The sequence below is a fragment of the Cardiocondyla obscurior genome, linkage group LG03, assembly GCF_019399895.1.
Source record: "Cardiocondyla obscurior isolate alpha-2009 linkage group LG03, Cobs3.1, whole genome shotgun sequence".
Taxonomy (NCBI): Eukaryota; Metazoa; Arthropoda; class Insecta; order Hymenoptera; family Formicidae; genus Cardiocondyla; species Cardiocondyla obscurior.
This window is the reverse complement of record NC_091866.1, coordinates 3,738,021-3,761,283: the sequence shown is the minus strand read 5'-3', so window position 1 is coordinate 3,761,283 and position 23,263 is coordinate 3,738,021. Positions and strand designations below refer to the sequence as shown.

Below are 23,263 nucleotides of genomic sequence, written 5' to 3'. Positions count from 1 at the left end.
AAACATTCGTGCATTATGTCCCGTGATTTATTACATCGCGCGTGCATTGCAGCGTAGCTCGCGCCCTGAAGTTTACATATTAGGGATAGAATAAATGTTAGTTATTCGCCGGAAAGCCGCAACGTTGAACTGTTCTACATTGAAAGAAAGAAAAAAGAAAGACCAAACCATTTACACGTTTTTTTTATTTCTAACGTGCATACAACATTATTGTCATTGTAGCCGATCGATCGATTCCTTCCGGCGTGTTCGCGGAAAATTAGCGATAATGACAGCGAAAAAAAACAAAAACGGTGCGCGCATCGGATCGCGCAAATTACGCACGAAACAATTTTAATGAAGCCGGCGCGCCATAAAGGATTACAAATTCAATCTCCTCGCAAACGAGAGAGATGACGCGCCGCTGGGCATTCGTAATAACAACTAATTTACGAGCGTGATAATGGAGTGCGAATTTTCGCCAATCAGCTTTGAGCATCGCCGGTCGCGCTTAAAAACGCGCGCGCTATCCTTTTTTCTCCCCCTTTCTAATTTATTTGTTCGTGCCGTGCCAACTTCTCTGTCTGTTCGCGATCTCGCTTTCGCGTGCCTTTTTTTTTTTTTTTTTTTTTTTGCACTTCAAACGCAATTAGTGCAGTCAACGTCGGTGGATCGACCGACGGGGGGGATTATAATAGCCGCGCGCGTGCAGCCGTGCGGCTAATGAGATCCGGAAAAATCAGGCCTTCGGTTTAGCCCACCAACTAGATTATTAAATGACACTCGTTTTGCGAAGGCTTGCTTCCGCGTCTCGGTCGCGTTCGACGACCTACCTATCTGTATAGGATTTTACACATGGGCTGAGACACCCTGTATAATAGCGTTCCTCTAATCTGCGTGATATGCTTTTTTTAATTTATTTTCTATTTGACTCGGGCATTGTCTCAGATTTCAATCTCTAACAAAGCTGTATAAAGATAAAAAATTAAAAGATTACGAGCTTTTAAGCCTTATTGTTGAATCTGGACCAAATTGAAATTACTTTATTATAGTACCGCTCTAATAATACATATAACAAATATTTGTTTTATTGGGACGAAATAACTGGCGTTATTAACTTGTACGAGCAAATGCGCGCGCATAAATTCACCCGCTAATCGCAGGACGATAACAATAATCGAGCGAGATAATCGTTTGATATTAATATCAGCAGACCAGCTCATAATCCAGCGTTTCAACTCCGAATTAAATCGCCCAGTGTGTAATGAGCTCTCTCGCATCGCGAGCGAATTCTATGATGAAAGGCTCACCGCTGCCTTTCCACCACAACGCGTCGAAATTATTTATCAGAAACAAACGCGAAATCGTTTGGCCGCAAATAATCCGCGAGTTTATTTCTTAGATTGATATTTCGACTGCTGCAACAATTGTCGTTACCAACTGGTCGCTCCTAACGAAGAATCGCTCTCGGTTTTCATTTAGTTTTCGCAACAAATATCTAAATATGCTCTAGATATGCTCCAAAGATAAAACGAGTAGTATGATATATTATTATACTTGATTCATGACGAAAGTTTAATTTATAAGCGACGATTTCTCCTGTGGTTTGTACTTCGCAATAATTGAAACTTCAACAAACAAAAAAATTAATCTTTGCATCAGTTCAATGCAACAATTGTTTAAGAGCCGAACTTTGTTTACAACAACAAGAACGGCACTTCGAACAATTGTTGCATTGAACTGATGCATCGTCTCGTTCGCGCGTTATCGGTCGCCTCTCCGCACGCATTGTCGCATCGTCTCGCTCGCGCGTTGTCGGTCGCCTCTCCGCACGCGTTGTCGCATCGTTTCGCTCGCGGTTATTTTCTATCGCGAATAAGCATTGCTCGGGTATTTTTCTTTTTTTTTAATACTTTTTACTTAAAAAATATCGCACGTACGCCCTTTGGGAACCGACTACGCGTGAAAGAATTGCAACGTGGGCAAGAGCACCTCGATTTTTCAGCAACTTTCTGTATCCGCGCCCGGAAGTTGCGTGTGACTGCACACGCGCGCTCACATGCGAAAAGTGCGCTTTCGTTCGCACCGCTAAACGAGAAGGATTCCGATGCAGTTTGCAATAAAAAAGAAACAAAGCAAGGTACGATACAAAGAGAGAGAGAGAGAGAGAGAGAGAGAGAGAGAGAGAGAGAGAGAGAGAGAGAGAGAGAGAGAGAGAGAGAGAGAGCGTAATCGCAAACGACCTGGTGATTTGGTTAAAAGTGCTGCGTTCAAAAATTGCATGTCAAAGCTGAACGCAGCATAATGAAAAGTGTAAAATAAATCTCTATTCGAAAACCTCGCACGGAAACGCTAACAACGAGCGAAATACCAGAGATATTTAAGATCAAACTGCGGGACGAAACTAATGGCGTTGATTTGTCTCATTTAACCGACGAGCGTGAGAATGAAATAAAAACTTTAATAAACAACTATAAACCCGTCCAAAATAACGAAATTGATTATAGAATGTCCATCGTACTGCGTGACGAAGAACCGGTGTATCAAAGGCCTAGACGTTTGTTCCCGTTAGAAAAAGAAAAAATTGACGCACACATAAATGAGTGGTTGAGCGCGGGTATTATTCAACCTTCGCTATCCGAGTACGCGAGTCCGGTAGTTCTAGTAAAAAAAGAAAACGGGGGAAACGAGACTATGTAGATTACCGACAATTGAACAGAAAAATAATTAAAGACCGTCAGTATTGTCTTGTTAAAACAAAATGCGATGTAAATGCATTTTTTATTACATGCCCGAAATAACTCTTTTTTTACTTTTTCTACATTATTTGTTTATCAGACCGGACGTTTTTTCTTTTTTTTTTTCTCGTTTGAGACAACTGAAATAATAAATCAAATAAGGAGAGTGATATTCATCATACGTGCGCCCGACAATACATTTTGATTTCTCGCGCGCAGTATTTCAAATTATTACTGCCGCGAATGTGTTGTGGACGGTGATTCTCTTTTTGCGGAAAACTTTTAATGAAACGCTGCCGCTTGTTTTGATAACAAGCACGATAGCGAACTCCGTTAATGTATTTTGATAACAGGCGTAATAGCGTGTGTGCAAGTCTCTCGTGCATGAGCGCGGAAAGGAAAAACTCATCGCGATTACAGTTATACTAATTGCGAACGGAAGACAATTGTTTAACGTAAATAGCATAAATGATCGACAGAACGCTTCTCTGATTAATGTTTCCGCATCAAACACACCGAGACATTTTTTTTTTCCCTCCCTAACCATTGTAAATATCCTGACTTCGTTCCGAGAGACGCAATCGAAATTTTCAAAGTTAAGTTTTATTTAAAAAATTTATAAAATAGAAAAGAAATTTTTTTAATAATTTTTTTTTCTTTTTTTTTTAATCTTTCGCTTTGTCCGCCGTAAAGTTCGAGCCTCCGGCGAGATCGGGATGTTCCGATACGTTGAGACGAGGGGGCAGTATCGTGTAATACGCCGCGATACTTCAGCGAGGCGCTTTACACTCGCTCGAACAAGCAGTGCCGGGAGTTTACAAAGCGGTTTAAAGTTCCGCAACGGTGAAGAAACTCCGGTTTAATTTGGCGCGCATTAATGCGCCCGCGAGAACTTTACAGGAAACTTCCGTCGCGGCGCGGTAGGCTTTTTCTTCGCGTATCTTTCTATCGATCAGATGCTAGAGAAGAGAAGGAGAAACTCCTCGAGCAAATCGCCGATCTTACAATGGAATATATTCCTTGGCCACGGGAAAGTTTAAGCGGTATTTTCGGAACGCTGTTACGGGTGTTGGAGAACGATTTGTTTCTTTTTCAGAGGGTACGTTGCGATAAACAAAATGCAACTACGCGATCTTAAAACTGTTCGTCGCGTAAAAAATTAATCAGAAAATTTGCAAAGTTAAAGAGCAGCGCTATTATTTATTTAAGAACGCGTCTGGTGAACATGTTGAGACATGCATATTACTTATTCTTTTTTTTTTATCTTTTTTTTTCTTGCGAAAGAATATTGGAAATAAAACGGTATTTCGTTGATATTATTTGATTTTATTTGCACGTGCTATTTCTCACTTAACATAAATTGAAAGTGACGGCGTTACAGCAGCGTCTGCGCCGCGATATACTTGGGTGGTTTAATATCTATTGTAGTCGCGCTGGGGGATCGATTCCAGTAGAGACAATTCGAATTCACAGACAGCGGAGACGGCGATGCTATCGCGGGGCGGCTGCTCGGATTTCAATCGGAGCTCGCGTCGTGGACGAACGCCCAAGCCGAACACGCCGAAGGAACGTCAGTGCGGGCACGTACACGGCACGGTGCTTACACGCGGATTTAGCTCCCGAAAAGCTTCCAAGCGAACCGTACACGAATATGAACAAACCGACGCGCCTCGCCGGGAAAAGCCCGGGGGTTGGCGGTTACCCCCAGAGACCAGAGAGAAGGATAAGTGACGAGGGATGGTTTTAGCTTCTCTTTCTCCCAGACGCCTCAGGGAGGGGAGCGAGAGTTGACTTAACAAAAAGGTCTCGAGCAGTGCTCGTATGAATGTTAACGAGGACACGATCGAAAAGAAAGCACCGGCGCGGATTTAAAGAGGGAGGTGAAACAGATGGAAGGCGATTTCAGCCGCGAATACGTAAATAAATCGGGTCAAGAGCGCGAAAGGCAGGCAGAGGCGAAGACGCGGGAGCGCTAAAACGCGCAGATGAAACGGCAAGGAGAAAGGAGGAATAGTTTTCGGGACGTTGAGCATCCGAAGGGAAGGAAAACCCGTAGAAAGAGGGGTGGGTGCATTACGAGAAACAATGGAACGATCGACCGAAGTTGCGCGAGAGATCGCTTTATTATCGCGACTCAACCCCGTTCGCGTCTTAATAAAGCCAGCCGGGCATTTTTCACGTTTTTTAACGAAAAAGCTGAGCCACCTCGACCGCGCGTCCTCCTCCTACCTCTTTAAACCCTCCATTATCCTTCTTTTATTGCTCGCATCTCGAAGTGTAGAAGCAATTAACGCAGGCCCAATACAGCCGAACGTAATCTATTAAATAGATAAGGCCACCTCTGTTTCTCCTCGGACTCGCCTCTCTCGTTCTGCGTTCTCGACAATTTCCACGCAGTGCACTCAAAAACGAACGCAATAAATGCAGCAAAAAAATAAAAAAATAAAAAAGGGGAAGCAGAGACAACAAGGTTCATAGCGAGAAATGTAGCCTTAAATCTCGGGAATACTTTGATAACGAAATATTCAACCATCATACGCACGATAATGTATAAATCTCGCCGTTGATTCTGAATTATAGAAACAGAGATCACTTTAATCGTCACGACATAAATCGAGGTGCAGTCCGATTATTTTTGAATGCGGAATCTCTCTCTAGCGCGTCGTTCGAATATGTATAATGCCCCGATACTTATCATACTAGAAGAAATGGAAGTATCACCAGAGAATGGAAGGGAGTGAAAGCCGGTCGTCGGTGGCTTATTCCGGAGTTATTTTTCACGGAACGTTGAAAAATTGCCGTCACTCCGAAATCGGAAATCGATTACACCCGGCTGATTCGAGACGCGCGCGCGGAGCGGGGGTAGGGAAAAAGGGGGGAGCGAAACCGATGGCGCTTCTTCGAGGGCGAGTGAGGGATGGATCTTCGCTTCTCGACAAGGGATTGACGATAGAGTCATACATAAATCGCGTAGCCCCGGGAGTCGGCGGGGAGTGAATTAATCCGCGCGAATAAAGATTTCTCGCGATTTCGGAACTGGTGTATTTTCTACCTGTAAAAAGGTAGAACAGGCAGGCTCTCTCTTTTTGTGCAAATTCTATCGGCGACAAGTAACGTGAAATTTTTTAAAACACGGCATTCGTCAAATTTAAAACAATGCGAGCTAAAAATAGTCACGTCGCGATCCGTTTTCGTATCACGGGTTACCGGAACGTGAGGTCGAGGTACTTTAACAATTGCCTTTATTCTCAGTGTTACTTAACATCGCCGCCGTTCGCTGTATCGATCATCGAATCATCGCGTCACTGACGCGCCGCTCGTTTAAATTTAGACGGGTGGCATCGTGCCCCCGCGATCGCGTGAAACTCATTGAACTCGGCGAGAACATTGCGAGAGGGTTAAAGCGTAGAGGGCGAGGACAGGAGGAGAAAGAGAGGACGGAACACGGGTCTGCGTTTGCACGTGGGTGGGAATCAGATTAGTCACGTAGCGGCGGTTACGAACAAGGAATAACGCGGAAGGGTGATCGCCGCCGTTTGTACACGTTGGTTTCAAGCGTTCCTGAAACGTGCACGGCAAGACCGTGAAACAAGGGGTAATGGACAAATTTTGGTTAGAAAAAAAAAAAAAAAAAAAACAAAGGGAGATTTACATGTGTTGTAAACGTGATTTGCGTTTGCAAATTAATTTTTTCAATGTGGGTGAAATAATGCGCAGTAAATTGGGACTGCCGCGTGTTGCCAATGTACCACAAATCTTCGGCAGCGGAGGCCGTCACGAGCGACAGTCCTCCGGCCAGATTAGATAGACGTAAAAAAAGTCGATTCAAACAAGAACAGTCGCAAGGAGACTTGGGTTAAAAATATTTTTAATGAAAAATGTATCACGCGTTTAAGAGCGATATATTATATTTCTGTCATTTATTTAAATTTAATTATTATATGATTAACCATTTAATTGTCAAACCATTAAATTAAAAAAACAAAATTGGGATTATTTATTTAAGAATCGGTTTTGAACCATTTATTTAAGAATTCAATTAAATTAAATAAAATAATTCAAAACCATTTTTATTTAATTTAAAAAAAAAAAATTTTTTAACCTAAACTAAATTTTATTTAATTTAAGAATAAAGAGGGACTATTGAATTAAAAGCAAGAAATTGGGACCATTTATTCGGCGCCTATTCGAGTTGCAGTTTGATATCGGCTGTTGAAATTTTCAAAGCACCGTGTCAGTTTCACGTCGCGTCGCGTCGCACCGAGGATGTCTGCTCGCGATGAACTCCGGTAGAGGCAAGACAGAGGCAAGATGAAGCGGAAGAAAGGTCGATGCTGCAAGGAGCGCGATAGGGAGAGAGGAAAGACGAGTGCAGCGGCATTCGAGTGGCACGGGGGAAACGACACGACGGAATTTCAGAAATTGCACCCGACATTTTCGCATGCAGTATGTGTATAGCCAACCGAGCGACAGCTTCCTTCTCCTCATCCTCTACGATCCTCTCTTCATCACCATCCTCATCCATTTCTTGTGCTCCTTCCGAGCTTTCGCGATTGAAACAAAGAGATGTACCGGCAACGTTCGAAAACCGGCGATCTCGCTAAAGACATCTCTCGACGAATTGAGATATCGATTTCGAGTTTAAATTGCGACGAGTTGCAACGTAAACCCGTCGAGTCAGCGCGGTACTCTAATATACCTTCAGTTCCGCGTGCACCGAGCATTGAAAGATTAACATAATCAAATTGGCGCGTTCGAAATAATTCTCAGATTAAATTTCTAACGAGAATAAGATGAATTATCGAGCTATTCACAATACCGTTTGAAGGATGAACGGTGAAATGCCTTAAAGGCTCTTACAACGCCGTTCGCGTTCCCGAGCCAGATTCGCGGATGGATTTTCCGCAGAGAGAACTGCGAGTTAATTTCCCGTGCGGTTGCCTCCGGCCCATAACATCGGCTAGTTGTCGTCGTCAATTATTTTTAATTGCGCACCGATCGGAGCCCCCGGGCTCTGCGCGGCGTGCATTAAAATGCGCCTGGGTGTAAAATTGAAACTCGCGAGGTCGCGGTCGCAGTATACTGCATCGCCACCGATACGATAATGTGATTTTCTACAAATAATTTTGATTCCTCCCTTCCCCCTACGCTCATTTCACGTAGCCGTTCTCTCGCGATCGCCCAATTCGCAGCGAGCATTATTTCGCGCGGGGGATCCGCCCGATGATGGACGAGTTCGTGCTTGAAATCATTGCGAAACCAGAGACGGGGATGACCGGAGGGGATGAAGGGGGAGACGAATGATTGGAAAGAGGGTAGCGGCCGGCAGGTGCGTGGCTGTTCAATATTCATCGGCGAGAGGCGTCGAAATGATTTTAAGTGCCTGCAGAAATTGCCGCGGCACCGGCGTTTTCTGATAATTTGCATTATTTCGATAATCGTGCTTTGGCAGAACCATCAAGTAAGTGTCTTTTCTGTTTCAGATACGCAGAAACCAACGCATTTTTGACGTCGTAGTACTGAATACGAACTGCAGCTAGTTCGTCGGCCGTTTCCTCGGGAGTGTCGTTTTTTTTACGGAAGCAATCAAATCGTGAAAACATTAATATGCAACCCGGTGCCGGCAACTTTGAAAAATGGCCACCGGCCGCCGATGATTCAGAGTTTTGCGCGAGACCGGGCGAGTGTCGCCGTCGATGTACACGATTCTTGAAGAATATACGTCGCGAAACAGGTGCGCGTTCGCACAGAAACGGTCGCGCGACCCTCGACGTTGGGACGCTGCTACGCGAAAAAGATACGCGGATCATTGATCGATGGGTAGAATGCATTAACGGGAAGGTGATGAAAAAAGAAGCTTAAATATTCATTTAGTTGTACCGTAAAATATGATGTATCCTCGCCGTCGTGCTTTTTTATTGGGCGAAAACGCGCTATTACGAGCAAAAAATTTTGCCCTTCCATTATTCATTAAAGTGTGAATTTGATTATTTTGCTCGTCAGATCTTTTAGACATTCTAATTAAATTCATTTTACCCCGTTGTATACGCGACGCGACGTGCGATTTTTTTTTCGTGCGTCAGTACTTCGAAAACGTTTTGTATTCGTAAGGAATTTTAAATATTAGTTACTAGTCTCCGGAAGAAATTTGTATTCGCCGATTGAGCGACGGTATTTTTTGATGCCTCCGTTTTGTGCCTCGCGACAATTGAAGTCGACGTCAATCGACGTGCGCGTCTCTTTCACTTCATGCACCCGTTGCCAATATTTCACTCACGCTCTATTTATTTAGTCCCCCGATAGTGCAAAAGTTCTCATACAATTTCCCAACACGCTCGTCGCATTTGCGCGCGACATGTTCTTCCGCGTCTCACGGAGAAACGGCCACCTTCCAAGTGAAATGTACAGGACGTTTTAGCGAGACATTCTCTCAAAAGAATAAAAGCCGAACCATTAAATTGAAGAAAAAAAAAAAAAAAAAAAAAAAAAAAATTGAGATTATTTATATGAAAATTAAATTTAATCATATACCCCAGTTAGAATCAAAGATTCATTTTTTTTGTGTGCGAGATCGCCGATTTTCGAACGTCGCCGATATCAAACTTTGCAACCTGAATAGGCGCCGAATAGTACCTTTCTATTTGATCGCCGACCGCACAGATGGGAATCGCGTTGTCATCGAGCTTATCGCGATTATCGCCGCGGTGTGCGGCGTATCGGCACACGCGTAGACGTTGTACACGGTATCGCGGTACGTAGCGGGGAAAGAAAAGAAAGGGCAACCGTTGATGAAAGGAGAATAGCGCACCGCCGATTCTATTCGCGCGATGAACGCGCGGATACGAGGTTAGAGAAGATAACATCGTCGGATTAATTATGCGTAATGCATGGGACATACGCTGGGATGCGTTTATACGTACGTTGCACCAACGAAAGAGGCAGGGGGGGGGGACGGGAGACAGCTAGCGCATTCAATTACCGGTATAACGACGATAATTGAATGCGATTATTGCCGAAACATCTGTAAACTCCCGGTAGACAATCGCATTGCTACGTGGCTTCCACGTAACGTCGTATTAAGTGTTGAATGCCCCGCGGCATAGGGAAAGAACGAAGAAGAAGAAGAAAACCGAAAGAGAAAAGGGCAGAAAAATACGGGGACTTAATTAGACTGGTTACAAAAAATTTGAACCTTGAGAACAAAAGTTCCAACACTAAAAAATAAACATATTCTTTCATTAGGTTAATTTTTAATGATATCAGAAATATATCCATGATATGGATCTATTTCAGTTGCATTTTCTAGAGCTGTAAGTTGCGCGGAACGGAAGATCGCGTTGTTGCCATAAACCCGGAAAACCCCGCGAGATGGATGGGAGGTTTCGGCCGGCATGTTAAGTCCGGGAACATACCACAGCACGCTCGTAGAATTAAAGCGTTCTCGTGCTAATTGATTTAGGAGATCCCGTCGGCATACGTATGTAAACGTGTATGTGTGTGGTTTGCCAGGTTGCTATGCAGAGGCTTTTTGGTAATCCCTCAGTAACGAGATTCTTATATTTTTTTATAAGCACGCAGTCAATATCTTTATCATAAATTATGATTAAACGTCATGTTTTTCAATCCCGCTTTGATTGGGGATAATTTGATTGACAAATTTCGAGAAATTAAAGAAACCACGTAAAAGGCGGCGAGATTCCCATCCCGTTCGATAAAATGCTTTTTGAGGAACTTGAGAAAAATAATTTGCAAGTGTCCAGCGCGCGGAAGAATCACTCAACGCGTCTCATTTGAGAAGAAGAGAAGACCCAAGAAGGGTATTCTATATTGGCCGAGCAACTCCAAGCAGCGCGAGAAAAGGGTGCTGCTAGCGAGCATCCATCCTCTTTTCCCGCGCTCCTTGGAAAGAAAATAATTGTATTAAAAATGTAAAAAATAATAAAAATTTGGGAGGGCAGGGTACTCTTACAGCACAAAATGAGCTAAGCAAGAGACAATTAAGCACCGCGGAAAAATGACAAGTCAGCCGGATCGTTTTTCGTACGCATTGCGTAGGTCCGGGATCAACGGCTGTAGGCGCGGGGACCGCGGAGATTAGGGGAAACTGTGCGAGCTAGCTGTGCTAGCGTTCAATTTATCAATTAATATACAAATAACATGAATAACATGAATAACATAACATCAATTAATATACAAATAACATGAATTAATATACAAATAACATGAATTCGTACGACTCTGCCCGCCCCGGTGTGACAATTTGAGACTTGGCTTCGTCGAGAAATTAAAGAAACCACGTAAAAGGCGGCGAGATACAAAACTGGCCTCCGCCTGCGGCAAGTCGCGAATCCGCGAGAAATTCTACGGGACGTGCCGCGCGTAAATATCCACGGCGCGCTGTAACCGGCTTCTTAATTGGCGCGGAAGATCGAGAGGGGCCTCGCAAGGGGGCAAAGGGGCGGGCAGGGATGTACTCGCGGCAAGGAACCGCGGTTCGAAATCGTAAATACTTTCTGGTACTCACCTATATTTCGCGCGACGACGGCGCAGCCGTTGGTTAAGAGCCACGCAAGTAGCAGACTGCCGAGGATCGAAGCTCCTCCTTTCCGTCGACCCTTGCGGCACTCCATCGTGAGGTTCCGAGCTCCGACTACGCCTGAAAGCAGAGAAAGAAACGATCACACACTGTGCACTGGGGCGTGCTACTCCCCGACGGGTCTTGGCGTTACGCGCTAACCCTCGAGGTGCATCGCGATTTCCGAGAACGCGTACATTCGGTATGCCAAGATCGGACGCCGTCACGTTATTATTAAGTTTACGTAAATCGTATATTTTACCAAGCGACCATTCTTACGTTCTGTTTCTTTACTTCTTTTTTTTTTTATTTTTTTTTTTTTACCTGAAAACTTTGCGTCGTCTTACGATCGCGGAAATCGCAATATTCGCGTGAAAATCAGTGAAAATAAATTCAAGTCAAGATACATACAGCGCGTATCATAAATTAGATTAGATAAAGTGCAGATAGATATGTTGAGCAAATGATTGAATATTTGGTCCGCTAGAGTTGATAAAACTTGCGTGCGCAAAATGGATATCATTTCTGGGTTACAGTAATCATTCTCACTTTTTAATTAAAAGTCGAGACTTTTTTTTCAATTTAATTTATTTTATTGATATTTATTTAATATTATTTATTTTAATTTAATTTATTAAATTAATATTTAATTTATTGAATTAATGGAGAAAAAAAGAAGCAAATAATTTCTTTCATTATCTCATGTTTTATGTTGTTTTTCAAATGTATGGCCAGTGGTTTCTGGAGATGATCACCCACTCTAGATCGTCCCGCATCACCCGTTGTAACGCACCGTTGTTTTTATTCGATAGGATCACGCCGCGTTCGCGCGGTTTGCAAATTTCACAGTGACACAGATGAATTTATCAAACGGGAGATGCGGCGAAGTCTGTCATTGCTTTCTACACACGCGTCCGCACCCACACACACATACTCGTATATGACGTGAGCTTTCAATCGACTTGAGAATCACCACCGCGTGCGCAAACCTGACGATAACGGTACAGAGACGGTATTCTGTTCTCGGTGAACTTCGGACACGAGAAGTTACGTCGTGCAAAAAGACGGGCATCTCTCTTTCAAAGGGCGCGATGGAAAATTAGAAAACTGTCAAATTAGTCCCGATTTATTCGCGAAGCGCATATTTATCGTGTAAATAACCTACACGGTATTTCGGTACGGCGGAGGTTGATCTTCGTTATGAAAAGCCTAATGAAGATAGCCCCTAACATTAAAAAAAAATTGATTTTTTATCTCATACGATTGCACATCATTTGCACATGTAGACACGTGTTCAAACGATGTGCAATCGTACGAGATAAAAAAAATCGCAAAGCACGAGTAAAAATTGCCGGACGGCCAGCGTTTCCGCGATTGAAAGCGACGGTCGAGAATCGGGAGAGTCGTTGCTGTGAAACAAACGCGCGCACCGCGTTTATTATGACGATGTTTCGGCCGATTCTCCGAATACGTAATCGTCCGTCGATTGTTAGAAAACGAAAGCAAGCCGTTGAAAACGTCGGTTCGAAGATAGCGATCGTTCGTTCTCAGATGTTTAGATCGCGTTCACCGAGCATCTATTCAACCGACGAAGACGCAAGACGAGCATGTCAACAAACCAGCGGGCGAAAAAAAAAAAACTCGCCTTCAGAGCTCGAGCTCGAAGCACAGGCACGAACAGGCAAGAAACAAAACACAACGATCGTCGAATTTTCTATCAGCGTTATTTTCTTTACCGCTTTTTTAACGTTTTAGATTTTTTTCGTTGCCGAGCGATACAACTTCCCGGATCATTGCGAAGTTACAATCGTCAAGACACCGACCATTTTTCGCGCACGAAATCGCAAAGCACGAGTAAAAATTGCCGGACGGCCAGCGTTTCCGCGATCGAGAGCGACGGTCGAGAATCGGGAGAGTCGTTGCTGTGAAACAAACGCGCGCACCGCGTTTATTATGACGATGTTTCGGCCGATTCTCCGAATACGTAATCGTCCGTCGATTGTTAGAAAACGAAAGCAAGCCGTTGAAAACGTCGGTTCGAAGATAGCGATCGTTCGTTCTCAGATGTTTAGATCGCGTTCACCGAGCATCTATTTAACCGACGAAGACGCAAGACGAGCACGTCACAAAGCAGCGGGCGCAAAAAAAAAAAACAAAAAAACCGGCCTTTAGAACTCGAGCTCGAAGCAGACACGAACGGACAAGAAACAAAACGAACCGATCCTCGAATTTTCCACCAGCGTTATTTTTTTTACCGTTTTTTCAGTTTTAAATTTTTTCGTTGCCGAGCGATACAACTTCCCGGATCATTGCGAAGTTGCAATCGTCAAGACACCGACCATTTTTCGCGCACGAAATCGCAAAATACGAGTAAAAATTGCCGGACGGCCAGCGTTTCCGCGATCGAGAGCGACGGTCGAGAATCGGGAGAGTCGTTGCCGTGAAACGAACGCGCGGTTAACGGGCCAATTTCCGACCGACGCACACTTCGATTTCGTACAACGCTTTCGCATTTTCCACTTTCACGTCACACAGATTCTACAGAACACGGGGAAAATACATTTCCCGTGTGCACCACGTACGTTTTCGAATCGTCGCATTCCGTTCCGTCGCTTCGGTAGCCCGGAATCGAATCGCGATCGGTGCGACGGCGCCCGCCGATTGACCGGCCGCGAGGCCTCCCGGATATCTCGCGGCGCGACGTTAATTTTCTCTTTTTTTTTCGAGGAAAAATAGAAAAAGGCAGAGAGCCACTGACCGCCGCGATCCCAAGAGCTGTTACGGTACTTACTAGAAAAAAAATGCGGAGAGCGGTGGGACCATAGCACATCGCACAGGAAGCGGAAACCAGAAACAGAACCAGAACTTTCCTCACTGTCACACGAAACACACTATTGAGGTCCGAGCCTCATTACATCCCAAACTCGAAGCTTCCGGGTATTCGAGGAGACACGTAATGGCGATCCTGGCGCTGGCAGGCGCCGATCCTGGGCCGAGGCGCGCCTTGCCGACGGCCCGCGATCTCTCGGGCCGCAGCGTTCCCTCCGGGATTATTCCACCGTCGATCCGTCACCGCGGCAGAAAGAAGAGAGCCTCCTCAAATGAATCCCGATAGGTCCGAGAGCCGTGGGAGAGCGATCACAGTTACACTCGTTCGATTCGAAAAATCGTGACCGATGAACTTTCGCGAAGCGTCCCGAAAAAGACGCTTTTGGTATCACTGCGCGTATACACTGAGAAGTTGGCCGTGCAATAGCGCCGCGTCGCGCACTTCACCGGATCGCACTGGAATTACGAGTTTCCATGGCGGAAAGAATCGCGGCGGGGTCGACTACGCGGTGCGGGTCCGCGGCGCAACGACGACGGCGAAATCGACTTCGTGATGCGGGTACGCGGCGCAACGACGACGGCGAGGTTAACGACGAAACGTGAGTACATCCGTCGCGGCGCGGTTGCGAGGTTAACGACGAAACGCGAGTACATCCGTCGCGGCGCGGTTACGAGGAGAACGGCAACGCGCGGCGATCCACACCCAGCGGCGGCGACGGTGCAACTGAGCGAGCGCAGGGAACGAAAGAGCGTCTCTCCCCACCATAGCCCCCGATTCTACTGCGGCGGCGGCGGTGGCAACCCTCTTCACTCCACCGCATTCGAGTCGTCACCGCTCGGATGTGCTCGGGTTCCCTCGTCCTCCACTCGCACCTTGCCTGCCCGTAGTCACCTCACCCCATCGTGCCTCGAACTTCAAGTCGGTTAAAGATGCTCTCTCCTCGCGTTCGCGGTGCCCGCGCTCCTCCTCCCTCCCGGCGAGATCGTGTAAACGCGTTACGTGGAATTTTCGTCGCGCCGCCGTCGCCGAATGCCGTATCGCTGCGGCGCGATCGCGTTATTCTCGCGCGACTAAGTTCGCATCGCAGTTAGCGAAGCCCCCCCCGCAGCGACGACTGTGCGATCTAAGTTATCTGACAATCGGCCGCCGTCTCTTAAATAAATGAGATGGTACTCGCCCCCGGGTTTCGACGTTAACGGTGACTGGCGCACCAACGGTACACGGATATTTCAGGTACAGTATACCGCACGTATTAAGAGATCTTTCGCGCAGCGGCAGATTTCTCGCCCGCCAAATAGGTTAAGGTCCACGCATTAACTCGACCCGACCCGTGCGTTCTTCCCGAACGTCGCGAGTCAGTTGATGACGTAATATTTACCCGGCGGAATAGCATCGATGCTCGCAGTCGTTGACGGTCACTGTGAACTTAAAAGACAGCCATTTACAAGTTAGGACCAAGTTGGAAATTGCACAATACCGCCCAGGTTCGGAATATCGTTCTCGGTGGAACGGCTGAATTCATAGTTTATCGATATCTCAACTCTGTGAGAGTAATAGTCGCGATTCGCGCTCGCATGCCCCGATATCACGTACCCGATTTACGACGCTTGGCATTCGTGACTTCGCGCTCAATTCGTGTCAAACGGACGCTTTCGCGTTCCCCGACGAATTCGCTTTCTCTCCAATTTGCGATCTCGAGATGACGCGAGTGCTCTTATCCATCGAGCACCGACGTTACCGCCATGATCACGCTACGCACGAGGAAATCTAACATTCGTTTTATTTGTCTGTTTGTTAGGCAGCGGACTGCACTTCAAGAACGAACATTTCAGGACAACGTCGTCGGATCCACGTCACGTCACATCAACCTCCTACCCGTTCTAGAATTCCGCTGTATCGTGCAAAGAACCTGTACGTAAGTCCAATTAATTATTAATTAAAAATGTAAAATGTTAAGAGGTATATTTATTATGACTTGTGAATGTATCGTCAAATGAAAATGTCTATAATAACATATGCAATAGTAATTTAAATTTATTTTTTTTCTTTGCCAGAAATTTATTTTACAAAACATTTAATTGACATATACTAAATGCCACTTGATTATTTGGCTTATCTATTATTTAAAACTATTTCTAGTCGATGCTATATATAAATATTAAATCACAGTAGTGTAAAGTACTTTACCAACCATGTACAAGTGAGAAATAGTGTTGTTTTTACTGGAAAAATATTTACCTTTCATATAGACATTTTATTTGACAAAATAATAGTTACGCATTCACAAATTTTCATTGTTTTACATTATTGTTGAAATTATTAATGTATTCGCGTTTAAAAAAAAATCAAAATCAACAAGTGAACGGGTGGGATCAAAGAAACATTTATTTGAGAATGCTTGATTTTTATCAAGCCACATACTCCCAAGTTGAGTATAATTCCCAAAGCTTGCTACTTTTTAGTTTCGTTTATAGCTAAAAAGAATTTTAATACTCTTAGTTAACATACCAACGTTAATCGCGCAAACGGTTGTAAGGGAAATGTTTTTTCAAGTATGTATCTGTATTAAGAACTTAATGTTTCTTTAACGATGATCACATGTTTCCGGAGATGAGCAATACCGACCGAGATACGGTTTCTGCTAATTTACACTTCCGTAATGAATCGTTAACGTGACGATGGAAGGCGTTTCCGTGTCTTTTCATCCGTCCGTTCGCTGCCATATCAGGAAAATCGTTTAAACCGGCGCGTCCGCCTTCGCGTTTACAATAAATTACCGCGCGAGGTGCAAGTGGCAGACGGGAAATTATCCACGACGAAGGAAAACAATCCAAGGGAGAGGTCGCAAACTCTCTCGCATTTAAACGCACGTCTGTCTCGAAAACTGCAGAAAACATCGGGAAGTTTCTGTTGACGTGAACTACACTCCACCTTCGCTTTTCTCACATTCACTTATCTAACCTTTGAATGAATTAATGAAAGTTAATTTTATTATTTTATTTTGATTATTTTATTAATAAAATTTAAAAAAGAATCACGATATTCGTTACATCTCACCGATAAATGTAGATTTGTAATTTTATCATATAAATTTTTATTGATCTATCTTTAGATCGTTTGCTTAGTTCGCATATCTTTCTTATTTTTTGATTGTTAATTATTTGAAGCATATCGATACTTAAGACACTTTGCTTGAAGAAACAGCCTACAAAATGTTTAGACGCGTAGTTAAATAAATTAGGATCTGCCATCGAAATTGAGATAGAAAGAATATTTTATGTGGAAAAAATTATTTTCTTATTGCTGCATACATTTTCTGAGAATCTACATAATCTCGTTAAATATGAGTAGTTATAGATAATTTATGTTATACTATTTGCTGTTTGGAAAGGAAACGGTATTGAACAGCGAATTCCCGTTCTGATGCAAACCTGATACGTTGCATGAATGCACGTGTGTAATATGCACGTTAATAACTTTATGATCGCATTATATGCTTCGCGTTGCGAGACAAACGTATCACAGTGCACCAACGACGCCTCGATTATTTCAAGTCTCTATAGCTGTCGAATTTTTAAATAATACAAGTTTATCGTATAAATATACATGATTTATTTAAAACATTGAGGAAATTTAATTAACAAGGATTTAATATTTAACTTATTAAAATGCTTATTAACGTAATGAAAAAACTATTTACTATTTTTTATCTTTGGAAAATTTCATAGTTTTAAACAGATTTCTATCTTATTTCACAGAACTGGAAATTTTTAGAATATAAATAAATGTTGATGCAATAAAAACGTTATAGGTATGATATAACTAACTTTTACGTTCGTGCAAATCAATCACAGTTAAATCACATTTGAGAACTGTATCGGGTGGTTTTTACGATTACCGCGATCCGCATTCACAATCTCTGAAATCACGTAACGCAAAAAGAACTCGTAAAGTACGGTGCCCGCAGTCGAGCATGACATGTATATCACTGCCATCCCTGAAATTCATCCGACGGTGTCACCCGGTGAGAGAATCAACCGCGGACAAAAGAACGTCCCCTGGGCGACAGTATCGTATAAACAACGCGCGTCGCGATCTACATTGCGGAAAGGAAAAGGGTTGGCCGCTTTCTCCTTTCTCTCGTCATTGAGGTGTTTCGTGAGCGAGTTTATAAAAGAGATGCGCGGAGGTTGCCTCGTTTTCTCCCTTCTACGTTCACGCTAATCCCGAAAGTCCATAAATACTGGATGGGAGTTTATTCTCTGAAGGGTCGTTTGCGAGATCACAGTTGTACCCCGTGACACGGTACCGCGATGACGCTTTAATCTAACGCCGGCTCCGAAACGCACCCTGAAACCGTCGTACAGAATTTGTGGTGTCGTTTCGTACGGCCGATAACGCCTCGATAACCACAGCCGCCAGGATTTGAGAGATGAATCACGGAAAACTTGAGTCCTTTAGGAATTCAGATTCTACACCGGTTAACTTCAATGAAAGACGAACAGACAGAGACAAATTATTTAGAAGGAAAATCCGAGACTAGGGAGTAAAAATGTAAAAAAATGATCTTCGCGAGACTAAAAAGTGATACATTTATATGAAAATATGTCATGATCGATTATGGCTTTTTTTTCTTAGATATTTATTTTAATAATATATACATAATAATTTGGAAAAAAAAACAATTTTTTTTTCTTTTTTTTTTTTTTTAAATTATTTTATAAAAACTTTTATACTGAATCTCAATTATGTATGCCACAGAGATATAATCCCAACGATATGCTCTCCCATAATTTATCATTGTTGCCTAATTAACCGAACAACCAAATCCTTGTCACGGTCCATCCCTTGGCATTCATATACCTATTTTATCCCATTTCTATCTCGTGTAAACGATTCGTGCCGGCGATTTCGGGCAACACCAGGCTCGGTGGCAAACATCAACAGTCGAAAATTCAACGTAAACCTAACCTGGATAGAATCGCTCGTGGCATGTTCCCCAGCACGCTTTACAGTTCACAAAACCATGACAATTGCCGGCGCGTTACAGTCAGTTCCGCAGCATTAGGGCAGCTGGTCCGGTCGAGATTCCGAGTATACTCGAAAAGGGACGGGAAAGAATGGGAGGGAAAGAGAGAGTGGGGGTGTAGGGAAACCGTAGGTGGCCCATTGTCGGACCAGAGTCCACATTCTCCTTTAACCCTCCGTGCCGCCATTGACTGTCTTTCGGTTCATGCCGACTACGAGAAAGCGAGCGGACTCACTCCGCCTGACGAAGTAATGGAGCGATTGAGAATACTTTCCCTAGAATCGTTAGCTACTTCCACCCCGGCTGCATTTATTAACCTACTGTATTCGATTGTCGTCTTCGAGGCAACATAGGGCGAGAGAACTTATGTGATTGCATTGTTACGTACGGAAACTGATGAGATCCTATTAATCTAGCATCACAGGCGATTATCTGACAGAGATATTTTACTCGTATACTTTGAATCGATAAGCTCGCTTCTATTTTCTAACGATGTACAGCGCTGTGTAATCGCGCTTTAAAATTCTTCGAATAATTAATCATTAATCTTTCTTCGGCCGTCTAAAAGTCGAATTCGATTCTTCGTTTATCTATCTCGATACTCGTTCCTTCGAGACGCTACGTTTCTAAACGCGATAATTCGTCGCCCTGATAAAGCTCTTCTTTTTACGTGAGACTATAAGTGCGTTCCATACCAGGCGATACACACTCGCGGGAGCAGGTTCAATAAAATCGTAAACACGGCAGTTACACGGACAACGTCATAAAGTTGGACGACGCGTGTAACGAAGACGGTTAAATGCTACGCGTGCGCCAGTGCATGTCTCTTCGAGAACCGGACTAATTGTACGCGGACGGGCATTTCGAAAAGAAGGAATCAAGATGGGACCACGTAAAAAAAAAAAAAAATCTTGTCACTGAGGTATTCCAGGAATTTTAAAAGAGTGGGAAAGATAATGCTAATATACAATCCTTTCTTAAAAAAGAAAAAAAAAAGTCGATTGTACCTTTTTTTTGTAAATGGTAGCATACAGGGAGAATTTCGTACATGCGTGTGTGTACGTATACACATGTATACATATACACGCGTGTGATACGTCAACGTAGTTTTTCTCTCTCGAAGAAGCGAATAAAAGTGAGAAGATGATCTATGATTCAAAGGCTAGCTCTGTGATACGGACAATGATCGTAACGTTATCCGACTATATCCGTTATCAGTTATTAACTAATTGGCAGATACATATGTGCATTCAAACGTGTATACATATACTCTATATACTTACGTAATTTTTCTACGTATCCGTCCTTCCTCCGGGACGTTGACGTCTATCTGTAACGTAAAACGACGAGGGTCAGGAATACGATACGAGATAGTATATGTATTTACGCGCTACTTACACACGTATGCGTATTTCGAAGATAGAATTTTAACATCGGACGAATAGTATAGATACAGCGCAAAATAATACATCTAATAGCGGTTAATTTAAATATATTTCTTTAATTAGCTGCATTTGCCTTTCGTTATAATCTGGCAGTGATAATATACCGCACCATTTGCATCAATTATTCACATTATATTTGTACTACGGAGAGATATGAGATACGAACTCTTCGATTAGTGGGTATATCTGGAAATAGATAACGCTATCCAACGTATAGAAAAAAAAAAGAAAGTAGAGAAAAAAAAAGTAAAGAGAAATAATAATGGTTCCTTCGTGTATTATATCGGCGTATAATTTCCACTAGGTAAAAACTCGCCTTTATAATTACTGTATCGGCATAATTAATCGATACTTGATAAAAGTAAAAAGAAATATCAATATTATATTTGATTTCAATCTCAAAACATTAAAATTATCGATTCTAATAATTTCTTTTACAAAATAATATAGAAATAATTATATAGAAGTTACGTTTTATAAATTTGTGAGAAATAAAAGCACGTTATAGTAGTAATAAATATCGTAGCTTTATAAAAAAATATATATATTAATCGTGCGGTCAGATCGATCATATTCCTATGTACGATATACTCGTTCTCCCGATCGTGATTTGCATCGAAGATACCGGTATGTTATACAGATTATAGGCTGAGCTTTTGCATTCGAGGGATTTCACTAATCCTTTCCCTATATGTAATCCCATTATCGGGCATTTTCTTTACGCTACGAATATTGTGGGCTCGTCGGCAGGTACGTGAATTCCTTCGAGTCTTCGGAAATAATTATACATTCATAATCTTCAATAGAAAATAATTAACATGATGGTACAATCATCAAGAAAAATCTAATATCATAAAACTGGACTTCTTTCATTTAGCTTAGATTTTTATTAATATTATTGTGTTAGAAAAAAGAAATTGAAATTTTTTAAAAGATATCGATGCAGTTGATTATTATTATTGTTTTTTTTTAAGAGAAAAAGAAAACAAACAAAAGATCTCTATTTTGTCAGCTGGCAGCAGCAGTTGACGTTCTATATTCGGGCACGTGTAAAATATGAATACGTGCGTGCAGCAGGGAAACCGCGTGTTTTATAGTTAGCATGTATGTGTAACGAAACGGTGACATATATCAACTGCATTGATTTCGTATAACCAACATCTTATTCGTGCCGCTATGTATGGGCTGGGATACATCTACCTGCCTTGTCCGCGTGTGCGTAATGGAACTCTGCGGGACCTAAGACCCTTCCGGGACTCTTTCTATGTGCGGCACCGGGATCGACTCGAATTAAAGGGGAACGACTCGGGAGTGGTGCTAACTTAATGAGGGACCACCTAGCTTTAACTGTTTGTTTTTCGAGAGAAAAAGATAGAGAGAGAAAGAGAGAGGGAGAAGGCCGAACCCCGAAGAGAGAAAATGCCCGCCTTGAACCCACCAGAGACCTATATACATATACTACATATAATATATATATATATACATATGTATGTATATATACATATATATATATATATATATATATATATATATATATATATATATATATATATATATATATATATATATATATACGCGTATTCACGGTCAGGCGGTCCCATTTATGGCTTGTATCGCCAACCTTATTGCTATAACTTCCGCGATTTGGGCGTGAAATTACACGCGCAAGAATCGGTATGAGAGAATCGTCGATAGTTCGATAAAGGTGTTCGATCCTTCGTTCTCTTCCGACCGTTGTCCTTTTTGTCCAGGTTTCCATTCTGCGCTCGATCAGGTTCTACCTGACCAATTTGTTACTTTATCTGGTGTGCGTGTACGTGTATGTATGTAATTTACAACATGGTGATACGCGTTGTTTCTTGTGCCAAAGATAACCCATTCGACTGATTTATTTCGCGGAGATATTTTCAAATATTAATCATTTTTTTTCATTATTTAATTAAAATAATTATTAGGATCAATTTAGTGCAATAATTTGGCGTTTTTAGCCTGAAAGAAAAGTAACGAATATATATATTTTAAAACTAACAATGAAATTAATAAAATTATATATGTATAACGATAATTTATACATATAATCATTTATCAAAATGAAATAGATTATTTTCAAATGTACAAGTACAGATTAATTATTAACATCTAATTAATAATCCTTTATCAATTTTGCACATTGAACGGAAAAAAGAAGCCTTTTAATAAAACAAATTATTGTCCGCTAATTTGGTATATGTATTTTTAAATCACGGGGCCATATTTAGTACTATACATAATGAGTATATAAACATTGATCCAACTTCGAGAGTTATTTCCTAGCTGCGATAATAGACGTGTTATCCGAATAAAAAATTTATAAAGGTTCTTACTGACGCAAAACGGGAAGATCAACTCGATTGACATTTCGATACGTTAAAATTTTAACACTGAGAATAAAGAACTTCCTTCGATAAAAGCATCTCGGAGATACTGACGTTTCGGCGACTGTGTAGAGGCTATCGGTCATTATTTATCGGAGGATGAGCTGTCGCCCTAAGGCGAAATTAAAATCCGAGAGTTGCCGATAAGACGAAGACGATGGAACGTGAAACGAAACGGAAAGGCCAAGAGAGGGAGGGAGAGAGAGAGAGACACACACACACAAGGATCGCTCAAGCATATATACGATAAAGC

At 42.5% G+C, this 23,263-nt stretch overlaps 1 protein-coding gene across 7 annotated transcripts in view; it reads right to left on the bottom strand.

The window, feature by feature from the left end:
• LOC139101216 (latrophilin Cirl) overlaps window positions 1–23,263 on the bottom strand; it is a 335,791-nt gene that overhangs the window by 242,317 nt on the left and 70,211 nt on the right. For 5 of the 7 annotated variants that reach the window (XM_070654212.1, XM_070654210.1, XM_070654217.1 and 2 more), the window contains exons 1-2: window positions 14,084–14,864; window positions 11,242–11,373 (exon numbers count right to left, since the gene is read on the bottom strand). In XM_070654212.1, coding sequence (XP_070510313.1) covers window positions 11,242–11,347 — 106 coding nt within the window. In that variant the 5' untranslated portion in view covers window positions 11,348–11,373; window positions 14,084–14,864. Of the gene's footprint in view, window positions 1–11,241; window positions 11,374–14,083; window positions 14,865–20,434; window positions 20,482–23,263 lie in introns of those variants that run through there. The other 2 variants (XM_070654213.1, XM_070654214.1) reach the window with 1 other exon arrangement.